Below are 14,634 nucleotides of genomic sequence, written 5' to 3'. Positions count from 1 at the left end.
CAAACAAACAATGTTTGTTTTCTTTATACCTCGTGCAATATGTACAAGTGCAACTTTAAGCTTTTAAATATCAGGGCTTTATTCAGATGCTTTAATGATGAAATAGCAAATATTCTTTAACTAAGCAGAATAAGCCTAATTTATCTGACTCGTCAAATGTTGAAACACCTACTGAGATGCTTTTGTTATTGATCTCATTTACTGTTAATACTACTTAATCCTCTATTATTAAATTCATCCGCACAACAACACATTTTCATATATTGTGTGGATGAAAGTACATCAACATTAGTACCAAAGTCTACTAACCAAGATCAATTTTGAGGTATTTAAGGTATTTATTATTGTCATTATAACACTTTTCTGCTCCACACATTGTACTTGTTTCTTTTCTGTAATCACTCAAAAACTTTCCGATATGCAATATATAACTTAATATTATTCATCCTTTGGAAACATCTAGAAGATACCTAGAAGGAGGTTCAATCAAGTTTAGCAATAGCTCCACTCAAGCACTAAAGTGACGGACAAAGTACCTTAATGCATCGCTAAATATTATTTATACATATCACTGTAGCAAAACAAAGCTTTAGGCGTTTAGCACCACCTTTCCCTTTTAGTTTAGTTTAGTTTAGTTTTAGTACTATAGGAGATCGGAGTGTTCATCCCACAAGGCGATGCCAGTGTGTTTCCGCCCTGAGGCTGTTAAAGATTTCAGAGTGCACCTATATTGAAAGGATATCGTCTCTGTCTGATGATAATCATCTCACATCATTACATAACAGAATATTACATAATATTGAGATATCTGAAAGTGAGGAAACTAAACGCAGACACGCATCTGTTATATTTTGTGTAAATTTTGTGACGTAGGTAAATCTTGAGTATTAATACATTATTAATAACACAAACATCTCAGTGGGTGTTTCTCTGTGGTGATGTGTCGGATAACAATCATAAACCATGCTTATTGTTCAGAAGATAAAGAACAAGTTTGCCAATAAAAAACGGAGATTTGCAGTTAGAAGTTGCACTTGTACGGATATTATTCGTCAGTTTGAATTCTCTATATTGATTTAATATCAGTTCTGCCTTCTGTGGGTGTAAGTACTGTGAGAGGTATAAATATTCCACCAATTGATTGTTGGTTGATTGAATGCAGTAAGGTCAAATGTGGATAATGTTGTTTGACGGGAATAAAAACAGTCATGAACATATTAATTTGTAAAAATATTATCTTTATTGCCTATAAAATAAGAGCAAAATGTTGGTCATAAATCAACAGAGACACAGGTTGGTAATAAGTACATGAACAAATAAATAAATATGCAAATCAATAAATAATTAAATAAAAAATACCAGCAATAAGTTAATAAATAAGTAAACTAAATAAATAAATAGATAAATAAATAGACTGCATGTCAGCACATAAACAACCGCATTTCTAATGAAATAAACAGTTTCAGTTGCTGAGTAGAGACAGAACCAGCTGGTCTGTTTTCATCAGATGGGCTTTCATTTCCTTCCTGATCAGCTCCCAGGATTCAGCGCTGTGGCTCTACAGACACATGAATGTCATCATTATTAAAACATGATCAATACAGCACACTGATTGATACATTGACTGATAAATAGAAGGACTCTCTTACCATTTGCTCCAGGACACGATGAGATAGTCTCTTAAAATACATTTGCAGCTTCTTGTTCTTCCTCTTGTGGCCGTGGCTCTTGATCTAAATTCATCAGAAGAAAATAAATGTTACAAAGGATGAATTTATTGTGCTTTACCGATTTAATCTGTCATGTTTTCTCGAGTCACAACTTCACCCGCATGGTTAAATGTTACACGTGAAGCTGTATGTTGCGACCAACAGCTGTCTACTTACACAGGAGTGAAGGCCGTCGGCCTGCTTTGTCACTACGATGAGAAAGTGGTCCACCGTTTGCTCCTCCCATGATGCATTGCTGTGATCCTCCTCAAACAGGGCAGCCATCTCCTCCAGGATCTGAACTGAGAACCTCAGTTTGTCCTCAGCCTGAAGAAGAAGGTCAGTTAAATGACTACAGCAACATATTCATCACACTTTAAAATGTATATAACAATTAAGTTTTCTATGGAAACTGTTTGTTACATAAAATGAGATGAAATCAAGTCATTTGTTTGTGTTTGGATGTTTAATAAAAAGGTTGTGACTGACTTACTGATGCTTTGGATGCCTGGCTGTACAGATTATTGGGGAAGTTATTTTCAGCATCCTCAGTGGTGTTAGTGGAATTATGAGCCTGTATCACACACACACACACACACAAGGTGAGTACACAGCAGTGTAAACACAATCAGAGACTTTAAAGAACATCCAGAACAACAGAGGTCCACTCACCAGGGTGTCTAGTAGATCCATCGAGGTTCTGCTGAGATGACTGAATTTATGATCCACCCATCTGCAGCTCAGCGAGGAGGCTGAACTGTACAGACTGAGACACACAAACACCGAAAACATCCTGCAGAGCATTTTGAGACGAGGTTGAGATGTTCTTGTTGTGGAGCGAGTAGAGATTTCTCTGTGAAGTTGTTCTGTTGGAGGAGCTGCAGCGCCTCATTTATACAGCAGGGCGCACCTTTTTCACTTTCCAGACATAAACACTGAGGGAAACACTGAGGGAGCGCGGTTTACCTCTACGACACACACGCAGAATGTCGGACACATGTTTCGAATTCCAAAGGCTTAATGAAATATTGGAGTCAACATTATATTTAAAGATGTTTTAAAAATGTTTTCATGTAATACAGCAATCCCACACAATTAATATAGTAAATTAAACGCACAACATGTCGGGAGTAAAGTCGGAACATGTTGGCGACTTTTGCAGGAACCTTTTTCGTGTTGCTGATTTGTAATGATTGAATTAATTGAATGAATTATTCATTTAGAAATGTTTGTTTTCCTTTTCTGATGGAAGGCTCTCCCTCTGATGGCAATCACGTGGGAAAAGACTATTGTTCTCGTTTACTTGTTGTTGTTCTTTATCACATAAATCATAAATAAGTAACACTGGATTTGAGAAAAACGGAAGTGATTGCGTCACGTATCATGTGACGTCCTCATGTGAAAATCACGCTTTTTTCATTTATTTAATTACATGCAGCCTATTTATCCATTAATCAATCAATAATATATTTATTGATGCAACTGACAACAACTTAGATCCTAGTTATTCATCATATTTGTTGGTCTTTTGAAGTCTTAGCTCAAATTTACACGTTATTAAAAGAGCTCATTGTTCATCATCACTGCGATTTCTCAGGAAGGAAACACTTTGTAAGTAAACTGAGAACATGTTGGCGACTTCTGACACAACATAGGATTTTTAAATTGGTTAGTTTGCTGTTTTTGCGTTCGCTGAAATGTATTATATGTATTTATAAAGTTATGACAAGAATCACGTGAAAAAAATAAAATAATGATTCTCCGTTTAATGTTGTTATTTTTCTGTGTTTTGATCACGTTCACAGTTATTGATTAACTCTTTGGATTGTAACGAAGTCTATGCACATAGAAATAATGTGCTTCCCCAAAGTGAAAGCGACATGCGGCCTGTGTGACGTCACGTGCGACGTTCTCACGCTCCGATGCGAAAATGGCATTCACGTCATGACGTTTCTGAAGAAGAAATTCAACATAAGAACGAGGAGAAACATTTGTGTGGTTCTCTGTGGAGGGTAATCCCAAGTGTTTACTTGTCATTTCATCATTTGCTATGGTTAATTTGAATTTTCCATTTGTTATTCTTGTTAAGATATTTTTTATTAAACTCAAGAATTACGGTAGTTTTGCATTTGTCTTCTCTACCTGGTACATACTCTCGGGTATACTTGGAAATTAAGATACATATTTGTACGTTTCTGTTTTTTCACTTTCAGTACGAAGTTCAGAGGAGTTTATGGACGTTGTAGTGCATGATATGATAGATAAGAAAGCTTTTAATGAGTGGAAATACCTGACTTGCAAGACCAAAAGTCAGAAATAAGTACAGAAAAATATGTTATATAAAAGTTATTTATCTATACAAAATAGAAACAAACGCAATAAAAATATACAAAAAAGAATTATTAAAACCATGATCTTGCCTTGTTTTTTTAATAATAAAGGCAGTTGTTTTGTGCCACAGAACAAAATAGATGTTACTTTATTTTTCAGTGTTGAGTTTTGACAGCCAGCACACTTGTACACATGCAAGAAATGTAGTATTCCCAGTCACCGACAACTAGTTCCAAAAGAATTCGAATCAGAGCTTGAATCGTTGAGTGCACTTAGGCACTCCCAGTTAAACCACTTGACTTCTACATATTTGCTCTAAATCACTGTATTTTCAGACTGCAGATGTTCTAGCGATGGATTGTCATCCACACTGGACACCTAATTGTCAAGGTCCAAATTAAACCGAATGTGAATGTATGTGTTCATTCTCCACATTATGCAGCTCGTCCATTCTTGATACCGGCATTATTTATGCGTGTGGGGATACCGTGGTTGAGTTACTTAACATTTCAACGCTGCGGAGTATGTTATTAGATATTTCTGCGGCTGTGTTTTCAGTCTTTACAGGAACTCTAAGGGGACATAAAGTCCTCTCACAACATCAGCACGCCTCAAAAGCTGTGCTGCCTTTGAGTGTTACATGTAAACTACAGCTTCCGCCATATCGCAACAGTTACCACTGCTTCTACTCGGCGTTAGAGCCTTGGGGAAGTCCATTGATATCAACAACAGTATACAACAACAACAAGTATAATAGCTTGGAGACATATTTTTCACGTAAGTTTCTATTTGAATGACTTAAACAACACACAAATAGTTAGTACTGGGATTTCACATCTCAACTACACATGGTGTTAACAGTTTTAAACGTAAACAAGTTAATGTATAAAATAGGGGGTGATATTATCCGTGTGGTTCTTTGAAGAAGGGTCATTTCTGCCTTAACGACATTACGACGAGGTCATACTGTAAGCAGACGTGCAACTTAATTACTCCCTGTAAATATCGTTGATGTACGTTCCTGTCACTATTATCCCTTTTACTATATTTTGAGAGAGCCTGAAGGCATCATTAGTCTAGCGAAGCTCCCATGATGCATCTGTCTTCAACTGGAAAAGTGTCAAGGCAGCGGATCGCCCTCTCGAGAAAACACATCTTATTTAAAGCTAATTTGAGTTTATGTACTTTTTGGGGGGATTATCTGGAAACGATGGAGAGCGACTGTACGGACTGACGTTGCTTTGATTTACATTTGCTGAGTTTACGACGATTCTACGGAGGATTTCGGGGCTGTCTTCGGATCGCAATGGCAAGTTAGCCAGCCCGGTTGGGTAAGGAAGCTAGCGTCCGTTGCTAACCCCACAATAATCTGTGATGACACAGCGGCCGATTTCTGATTCTCTATTAAATGTTACGCCATATTGCTGTGGAATACGCTACCCGATATTACACCACTGCTAACGTTGCACCTTACGTCTCCTATCGAATCGCATTACGTTCAATTTGTTTATTTATTTACTGCTGCAACCAACGTTACCGACTCGCGTCTGCAGAGTTGATCGCAGCTAAAGTTTCTTCGAGTTCTCTCATCTCGGTGTGATCATATCAACGGGCTGAGTGGCATTGCGTCTGGATCCTTATTTGCTCTCGGCGTTTATTTCTCTTTTCTTTTTTTTTCATACGGGGAAGTAAGTTCTGGTTCATTTTGTGGCCACTTCCCTGCAGCCGAGCGCATCGTTCTGGGCCTCACGTGACTCACGGTTACTGACTGACACCGTGAAATAGCCCATAAGTCACAGTAGAAACGCAGTCTTGTGATGGGAAAATGTGTCAAATGTGCTGGTGACATTTAGTGGGAGGGGGGGAACAACAACAACCCAAAGAACTTCCTTCTTATCACATGCCTTGCTTGATCTGCAGGGGGTCACAGGCTCACAACCACATAGGGGGGTCCGGGTGTGCTGTTATTGGAGTGTGAGGTGTTGAAGGGTCTCCGTGTCGGTGTTTTTCAGCGTGCCCTGTGGGACCACGCCTCGCCCGGAGGTGCCATGCTGGCCACACAGATGCCCGACACGCCGCCCGAGACCAAAGATGTCAAACAGGTAAATCCAGCGGCTTTTGCCCCACAACAACCCTCCCTCGTGTGCTGAGATCTAGATCTTCCCTCAGAGACTTCCCTCCTGCGTGCACTCAGTTCTCGGTTATTGTCACTGCGATACCTTTGGAAGACTCCCGTGGATTGATTTGTGCTCAGCCGGTTGGGAAATGGTGGTAATAGAATGTTGTAATTCTGCGTTTGTAACTGTTCTGCAATGTTAACCGTGCGCTTGTACATGTGCATTCAATGGCCTGCGTGTCCTTATTTGCAGTGTGGTTAGAATGGGTTTGGTTAATAGTCTGATTTATTACAGACGCGCACATTGCTCTGCTAACTTGCTGAAATAATGTGCGTGAGGTCAAAAAGTCTTTGATAACCGGCGAGGAATTGGTCCCCAATACTCGTTCTGTTACATATTCTGTGTCTTTCCATGTCAGCTGACAGTAGGTGTCATGTGACTGTAGGAGATCTTAAGATTATGTTGCATAACAACGTGGCAATCTGCGCATTCCTCTTCAGAAAACGAGCTAGCCGATTTCTTGATTGCGCCTCCAGGTTAGTCGGTAAACCGGGAAGTTGTTTCTCCAATTGGCTTCTCGTCTGAACCGCAGTGTAGTTGCTCTGACCAAATGAAACGAGGAAGCTGGGTGACATTTTCCCACTCGCACGCATTGTCACATGCAGATCAAGGAGAAGTTGGCACAGTCGCTCAAGGCCCTGCAGAAGAGATACGTGGCGTCCGACGCAGTGGTCACCAGTGAGGACGGGGACGCCAACCTCCTCTGCTGTGCCCTGGAGGCCGTCTTCATCCACGGCATTAAGAGCAAGTACATCCGCTCGGAGGCCGGGGGCCGCAGCAGGAAGGGGGACCGAGGATCCCTCCCTCAGCCTTTCTTCTGGGGCCTCCTCAAGGCCGTCACCCACCGGTAAAAAGCACGCTGTTGTAAAAGAACATCATTAAAACTGAGAGAATTGGTTGGATTCGATCAACAGAACATTAATCTGCAACCGTCCGATGGTCGGATAGCCGCTCCGTTCATTTTTCGAGCCTAACGGCTAAAAATTCATGAATCAGTGGCTCCCTAATGTGACCCAGCTATAACGTGTAATAACCCTCTTTGTGACCCCCCCCTCCCCCCCAGTGACGTGGTCAAGGAGCTGGAGAAGATCAGCTTCGTGAGCACGGACGTGGGCCGCTGCCGGTCCTGGCTGCGGCTGGCCCTGAACCACGGCCTGCTGGAGTGCTACCTCACGTCGCTGTTTCGCGAGGGCTCCAAGCTGCGGGCCCACTACCAGCCCAGTGCCTTGCTCCTGAACGCCGAGGAGCGGGAAGTCCTGCTCAGCTACCTGCAGGGTCTGGGCTCGCTCACATTCAGCCTCTCCTACAAGTCGGCCGTCCTCAACGAATGGACCACCACGCCTCTGGCCCTCGCGGGTCTCTGCCCCTCGTCCCAAGCGGACGCAATCGACTTGGCGCTCGATGGGGGAGACCCTCCCACCTCCAAGCCCGAGTTGAAGGAGTCGTGGGATACGGCTTCGCAGTCGTCGAGCTCGTCCGACGCAGCGGATATGCAGAGAGGCTGCCCGGCGATGCTGACTGGGACGGGTGCATTACGAGGAGGCAGCGCTGCACTCAAGTCATCTAATCTAAGCCTTGACACCACAGGCTCCTCTCAGCTCTCCTCCAGCTTGAGCTCCGATAGCCTCCTGCAGGGGCAGGACCCCCGCAGCCCAGCGGGGGAGCAGTGGTCTTCGTGCGACCTGGACGTGCCCATTAATGTCACCATCAGCACCAACAGGCCACGGAAGGAGTAAGTGTGTCTTCTGAGCTAAATATTTGAATATCTTGGAATAGAAAAGTAGAAATGACAGGACATGTCCTCTTCCTCTGCCATAGAGCTCTATGTTTGAACACACACACACACACACACACACACACACACACACACACACACACACACACACGCAGTGTTTTTTTTCTACTGTCCCGGGAAGCACCACATGTGGATGCACTACTGATCTATTAATTCCTGTTTGTGCAAAGAAAAAGGGGGAAAGGAAATTACTTTCTGATGTTCTTTATAAAGACTTTCATCTTCAGTGAGGTCAGGACTTTTCTTGTTCCTTAAGATTATTAGAGAAATGTCATGTCATTCAACTTTAGAAATGAATAGTAGTGCATTCCTTTCCTTTATTATAAGCTTCATACCCTTTTATCAGGAGCTCAAATCGGAAGTCGTTCATGTCTCTGCAGTTCTCGGACCGATTTCAGGGAGAGCGGCCACTGCAGTCAGGACTCCACGCGTGAAGACTCCTTGGTCTCCAGCCTGGGTCCAGATACGTATTCGGAGACGGCCGTCTTCAGCGGCTCGGACAGCGAGACCCAGCGTCCCCCTACGCCGTCCCAAGAGCACTTGGACCCAGTCCAGAACTCCGTGCCGTCTGATTCGGAGCCACCGGCAGCACCCGATAAGAACCTCGCTAACGGCTCTCCCTCTGAAGCGTCCACCGACACCCCCCCGGGGTCACAGCCGGACACGGACCTGGTCCAGGTTTCTACCGCTAGCGAGCCTGTGGATGAAGGACACATCAGCGGTGTTCAGGACAGTCCTGGCAGTCTCCAGGTGGAGCGGGAAGACGAAGCTTCAGTGGATCAAGGCTCTCGTTGCGGCTCCAGCAGGATATTGTGCTCAGATTCTCTATCGGTAAGAAACTCTCCTGTTGCTGAACATGCGCTTCACTCTATTGTGGCTCCTTTGTGCTCTCCAATATTTTTCACCTTGGACAATGTTTTTTTATCAGAGAGGCTTTTTGAAATGGGTCCAGTATGGAGAACGCTTCAGACTGCAGCCAATCAATGGTCTGCAATAAAATTTCTGTAATGTAAAACAAGAACTCCAGAAAAATCAAGGTTGAGAAATAGTTTCCCTTTAATATTTTACAGATGTGGAAATGCAGAAAAGCCCTAATAAGCTCAGGGATTGGTCACAAACTATTGAATTGTCCGTTATTGCCACATGTTGTTTTGTTAAAATAGTGACAAATTAGACCCTGAACAGAGAAGAAGAAGCGACGTGAACAGGAAGTTGTCTTTTGCAGGTTGTGGTCGGTCTGTTGGAGACATCCTCTATTAGTCAGTTGATCAAGATTCAAACCAAGAAAATGGATGTTTTAAAATCAATGTTTATTTGGATCCTAAAATCGCTTGTATTCTATTCTGAAAGATTTATAAACAAAACAGCAGCAAAACCTCACATTTTATGTCAATCTTCCTAATTGTTGCGGCCCTAAATAGTATGCGTCAGCTGATTTTATTTCCCCCCTAAATGGTGTTCTGGATAAAGGAATCTTTTTCTCCTTTCAGACGTGCACAATTTTACGTTAATTTGTTGTTAAATTAACATGTCGGTCTCTTAATTGTGATCTAATGAGCATTCAGGCGTCTGAACCCAAATGTCGAAACACATCAAACGCACAAAGACGAGCAAATGAGATCCTCCTTTCTTCTCCCCCTCAAGAGGTTAAAATAAACTCGTCTTTTCTGTTGCAGCACTCTCGTTCGTGGATCTCTGAGGATGACATCTACAAGCCCCACCCGGAGGAAGTGTCAGACCACGACGAGGCTCCTCCCCCGGCGCCGGCGCCCACTGAGCTCCAGGTCTCTCAGTCGCCCCCCAGTGTCGTCCATCGCAGGCAAATAGGTGAGTCCATCATTAGAGAAAAAAAAGTGTAGGAATCTTACAGTACCGAGATGGTTTTATTATTTTTTATTTTTCTGGTGAAACGAAATATTTAAACAACAAATTCGGACATTAAAAATCAGATAAACTCATGATAAAAGTTGTAGTTGCATCCTGATGTATTTACATGAAAACGTTACATTTATAAGTCAAGTCATGAGCTTGAGGTTCTTCACATTTCCTTCCGGTTAAATCCTTTGCGGCGCTGATTTCTCTTGGTTTTGTTTAGGCTGCGTGTTGCTGCCCCCTGTTGGTCAGTGGCGTTCGACACTTGTCATAAACAGTAAAATAAACAGGGACCAAAATGTTTTTTCCTTCCCGCCTTATTTTCTTTATCTATCTATCTATCTATCTATCTATTATTTTATCACAGACTGGGAGGGTGAGTGGGGGGGTCTCCTGGGATTTAACCCGCTCCTGTATTCCGCATCAAGTCGCCATTTAAGGAATCTGCCGTTTCCGGAGTGTGTGTCTGTGACGTGGCGGGGGTGTGTGTAGCGCATTAACCTTGGGTAGGGATAGCAGATTGCTACAACATGACCGCTTATTGGGTAATAAAATAAACCTGTTGACGAGGTGCAGGGAATTCCAGCAGCACAGGAAGCTGTGGAATGACCAGTGGAACTTCAAACCACTCCCCCGAACCGTGACGAGGAATCGGGTGTTTCCCTGTCAGCTGTCAAATGCTAAACAAAAGGGTTATTGCATCATTATTGGGACGCAGCCAGGTGGCACGACGTCACCCTCACAACGTCACCTGTGTGAGTGCTTGAACTATGCACCCACTACTGTTTGATCTCAATCAGGTTTCATATTTGAATCATTTTATTGTTCGACGACAGCTACTACTGCCGCTTAATTTAGTGCTCCAAGCAAATAGGGAATATAATTATTTGCCAATGTATAGATGATCCTCTCTGACTCCTCTAAAAGTCGCCTGAGCATTTGAATGTTGGTCAATTCCGGAGTAAAAACTGGTATTAACAATGATATAAAATGTTGATTCTTACTCGTAATGATCAAACATAGTTGTAAAAGCAGTCATGTGTCCTCAGGTCATGTAAAACCTCCTTTTTATGACTCATTTTCCTTTTACTATCCGTCAGGTCTGTCCAATCCTTTCCGCGGCCTGCTGAAGCTCGGCCACCTGGAGCGACGCGGCACCATGGGGATTTGGCGCGACCACTACTGCGAGCTGTCGCCCTTCGAGTTCCGCCTGTACCTCAACGCGGAGGAGCGCACGTGCTGCGACAACTGCTCGCTGCTGCGCTGCGAGGACGCCCGCGTCGCCTCGCCCGAGGGCCGCTTCGAGCTGACCTTTCCCGGCAAGCGGCTGTGCCTCCGCGCGGCGAACCGCGGCGAGGCCGAGGACTGGGTGGACCGCATAGTGGAGGCCGTCAACAAATGCCGCCCGGCGCCCTGCGCGGACGAGCAGTGGGAGGTGCTGCGGCCCCCCTGCGAGAACGGCTTGGATGCGTCGGGCCCGCCATCCGTCCCCTCCAGCCCCGAGCGGGGCCCGTCGCCCCCTCCTCCTCCTCTGGAGGAGGAGTTTGACTGGACTCGGACTGCGGACGTGGAGAACGACGCGATCAAAGAGGCCGTGTTGTACTTCTCCACGGATCCGGAGGCCCGGACGTGGGCGCCGCTGGTCTTCTCGCTCTCCTTGGAGGCGCTGCGGGGGTTCCAGGTCCGGGAGGGCAGGAAGCTGCTGTGGCGGACGCTCCCCGTCGATGAGATCCGGGACGTGGTGCCCGACGTGTCCCAGGGGGGCGCGGCCTTTTTTAAACTGCTCACCCTCAGGGAGACGCTGCGACTCAAAGCGGAGAACCCGGACGAGGCCCGCTCCTGGAGGGTTCTGATCCGAGGAGCTCTGGACTCGTACCTGGAGAGCGGGGAGGACGGAGGCTCCGAGGAGCCCGCTGGGGGGCCCCCCGGTACGACTGGGAATCTCTACAGACTGGTGCAGCACAGGCTCAAAGAAGACGGAGCGCTGCTCGCGCATCTGTGCACCGTTCCCTCGGAGAAGGGTCTGGACTCTCAGGGCTTCAAGTGTGCCGGTAAATGTTTATGTTCTAATCCGTGTATAATATTTATACTTAATCCAGGACCTTGAGCATCCTGTGCATCCTGGAGGGAACCGTCGTTTAGTTTTGGGGTGTAGACCAATGAGATGAATGAATGAGTCTGCCGTGCGTCACATGCAGGGTGTCCTCAGCCGATTGGCCCGTCCCGGGGCAGAGCCAGGCTGTGCGAGTTCTCGGGCCAGTACTACTGTGACTCCTGTCACCACGGCGACACCACTGTCATCCCCTCGCGCATGGTGCACAACTGGGACCTCACGCGGCGGGAGGTTTGTGCAGCACACGCAGATCACCACTTAACTACTACGTACACAACGTTTTACACATGCTCTGTGATGAGGAACAACCAATCAAAAACCGGCGGATATATTCTAACGATTTAATGGAGATGTCACAGGATCGGGTTGAAAGGTCCAAATTGTTGGACATGATGAAGCCATTAAGCTGCTGTTATGGGGCTGGAAATCCATTTCTTTGTCTAGTTTAGTCGCTGAGTTGGTTGCTTAGTTACGGCAAGCCGGACATTAGCATCCCTCTTGGCCCCGCCCCCTAACACCACGCGCTCCAAATGGATGCAAGCATCACGGCTGTTTCATGCGTCAGAGATGCAACAAGCAAACGTTACTGAAGTTAGACATACGATGTGTGCGAGCTTTGTATTTTATATTTAAGTTATATTGGCCGTCTGTGACTTGTGTACGTCTGTTTGCCTTTGCGGGTGACCAGGTGTCTAAGAAGGCCCTGCATCTGCTGGCTCAGGTGGAGCAGGAGCCTCTGCTGAACCTGGAGCAGCTGAACCCCGAGCTGTTGACGCACGCCGAGTCCATGTCTCAGGCCCACCACCTGCGGAAGAGGCTCCGCCTGCTGGCCGACTACTTGCTCACCTGCCGCAGCGGAGCCTGCAAGAAGCTCCAAGACAAGTGTGTGCAAGTGCCTTTTTCATTCCACCGTATTTTACCTCGACGCATTTTAAACGTGTGCTTTGAACCCCTCCGTTAGAATGGAGCAGCGGACGTACGCGCTGGAGTCGAGCCACCTGTACAGCGTCATGGACCTGCGACAGGTATCCCGCCGAGTTCACTGCGTCACTGTGCCCGTCACCTGGAAACACGTTAATACAGGCCTTTTTCCCCAGATAGCGGACGATGAGTATGTGGGCTACCTGATCACGCTGCTGCAGCACGCCACCAACCACGTGTTCCACTGTGACCTGTGCTCTCAGCGCGGCTTCATCTGTCAGATATGCCACGCGGATGACATCATCTTCCCCTTTCAGCTCGACATCACCACCAGGTATGTCGTCCCTCGGCCGCCTCGTGTCTACAAATGATTAGTATTTATTTCAAGGCCAAAATTAACCTAAAAGCGAGCGAACAAAGCAAACTGGATGCACTGAACAAATTCTAGATTTGCTTAATAATTCCCTTCACATTCTCTCTCTGCGTTGTGTGTTTTTGTCTCGGACCCAGGTGTGAAGATTGTAAAGCTGTGTTTCACCTGCCCTGCAAGGCCGACGGGGTCCCGTGTCCTCGCTGTGAGCGAATGAAGAAATACCTGGAGAAGAATCTGCTGTTCTGAGCGGTGGGAACGCTAGCTTTCATATGAAGTAACCTCAAGTGCAATTACCAGAGTGTGTGTGTGCGTGTGTGTGTGTGGCGGTGCTGTGGTAGCTTGACTCTCTCGCACTAGAGGCTCATTGCCGTAACTGCGCGGCGACTTTAAAAACTCTTCATCAAACGGAGGAACTCGACACCGATGACGGTTGCTGCCAAGAATCATATCGCAAACTTTTTTTTTAATGTTTATCTATTAATCTGTAAGTTTCTACGTTTGTCGTGTTTACCGGAAATGCTCCACAGAATGTTCCACTTTATTTGATGCGTCATTAAAATAGAATGCAGCAGGTTTGGTGGGTACTGGACATGCAGAATATTTAAAGTGGTGCTTCCAATGCCCTTAACATATTTTGATTGTGCCTTTTTCTTTTATTTAAGCTTTACACTCTTTTCCGCTCGGTGTGTGTAACACGCTGAGCCTCACACTGGTAGGTTTTTTAATTGACCTGGAACGTAAGAAGAAATTCCATCGCTGGATTTCTGGTAAAAATCCAAATCATGTCGCAGACTTTGTGGGATGTTTCCTGCAAACGTACATTAATGTGATTCAAAAAACAAAAGAGGTGAGCAACATTGACATAAAATATAAAGTCGCTAAAAGAAAATAAATACAGTGTGGCTGGAACAACCAATAATTAGATTTTGCATTGATTCTGAAAAGACATTTTGCGCTTTTGCACATATTAGCAATGACTGTTAAACTGATTGTAGCTGTGATATCTTCCAGCACACCGAGTAACTAACAAACAAACCGGCATTGCTGACATTTTTTTTCTTCATTTTTTACAAATGTTCTTTTCTCCTCCTGATCGTTTGTCCCCAATGTAGATGTGACACACAGAGATATCTAGTTTTGCCAAAAAACTACTTGGATATATGCAGAACATTTGACATGCCGGTTGCAAACCACAGAATACTTATGTTTGTCTGTTCTCGTCATCTCATTATGTACAAATGACTATTATGATTAAATGTCCCTGTGTTAATCTCTTGAGTGTGTATTGTCATTAAACTGGGGGGTTATTGCCTGTTTTCCATCACGTTACCGCTCACTGTGTC

At 45.0% G+C, this 14,634-nt stretch overlaps 2 protein-coding genes across 2 annotated transcripts; one reads left to right on the top strand and one right to left on the bottom strand.

Moving 5' to 3' along the window:
- Positions 1–1,380: 1,380 nt before the first annotated feature.
- ifnphi4 (interferon phi 4) lies at positions 1,381–3,862 on the bottom strand. Its single transcript, XM_040176953.2, has 5 exons — positions 2,382–3,862; positions 2,203–2,283; positions 1,887–2,036; positions 1,650–1,733; positions 1,381–1,558 (listed from the first exon to the last, which is right to left on the bottom strand). The coding sequence occupies exons 1-5, from the start codon at positions 2,511–2,513 to the stop codon at positions 1,463–1,465; spliced, it is 543 nt and encodes a 180-aa protein (XP_040032887.2). The 5' UTR covers positions 2,514–3,862; the 3' UTR covers positions 1,381–1,462.
- A 1,160-nt stretch (positions 3,863–5,022) lies between these two features.
- plekhm1 (pleckstrin homology domain containing, family M (with RUN domain) member 1) lies at positions 5,023–14,561 on the top strand. The gene is made up of 12 exons (XM_040176662.2): positions 5,023–5,371; positions 6,053–6,142; positions 6,823–7,064; positions 7,281–7,949; positions 8,393–8,843; positions 9,689–9,839; positions 10,985–11,935; positions 12,083–12,228; positions 12,686–12,879; positions 12,959–13,022; positions 13,095–13,252; positions 13,429–14,561. The coding sequence occupies exons 2-12, from the start codon at positions 6,089–6,091 to the stop codon at positions 13,535–13,537; spliced, it is 3,189 nt and encodes a 1,062-aa protein (XP_040032596.2). The 5' UTR covers positions 5,023–5,371; positions 6,053–6,088; the 3' UTR covers positions 13,538–14,561.
- Positions 14,562–14,634: the final 73 nt, after the last annotated feature.

This window comes from Gasterosteus aculeatus, chromosome 5, assembly GCF_964276395.1.
Source record: "Gasterosteus aculeatus chromosome 5, fGasAcu3.hap1.1, whole genome shotgun sequence".
NCBI classification, from domain to species: Eukaryota; Metazoa; Chordata; class Actinopteri; order Perciformes; family Gasterosteidae; genus Gasterosteus; species Gasterosteus aculeatus.
The sequence above is the reverse complement of the archived record's forward strand: the minus strand, read 5'-3'. Positions and strand labels throughout refer to the sequence as shown.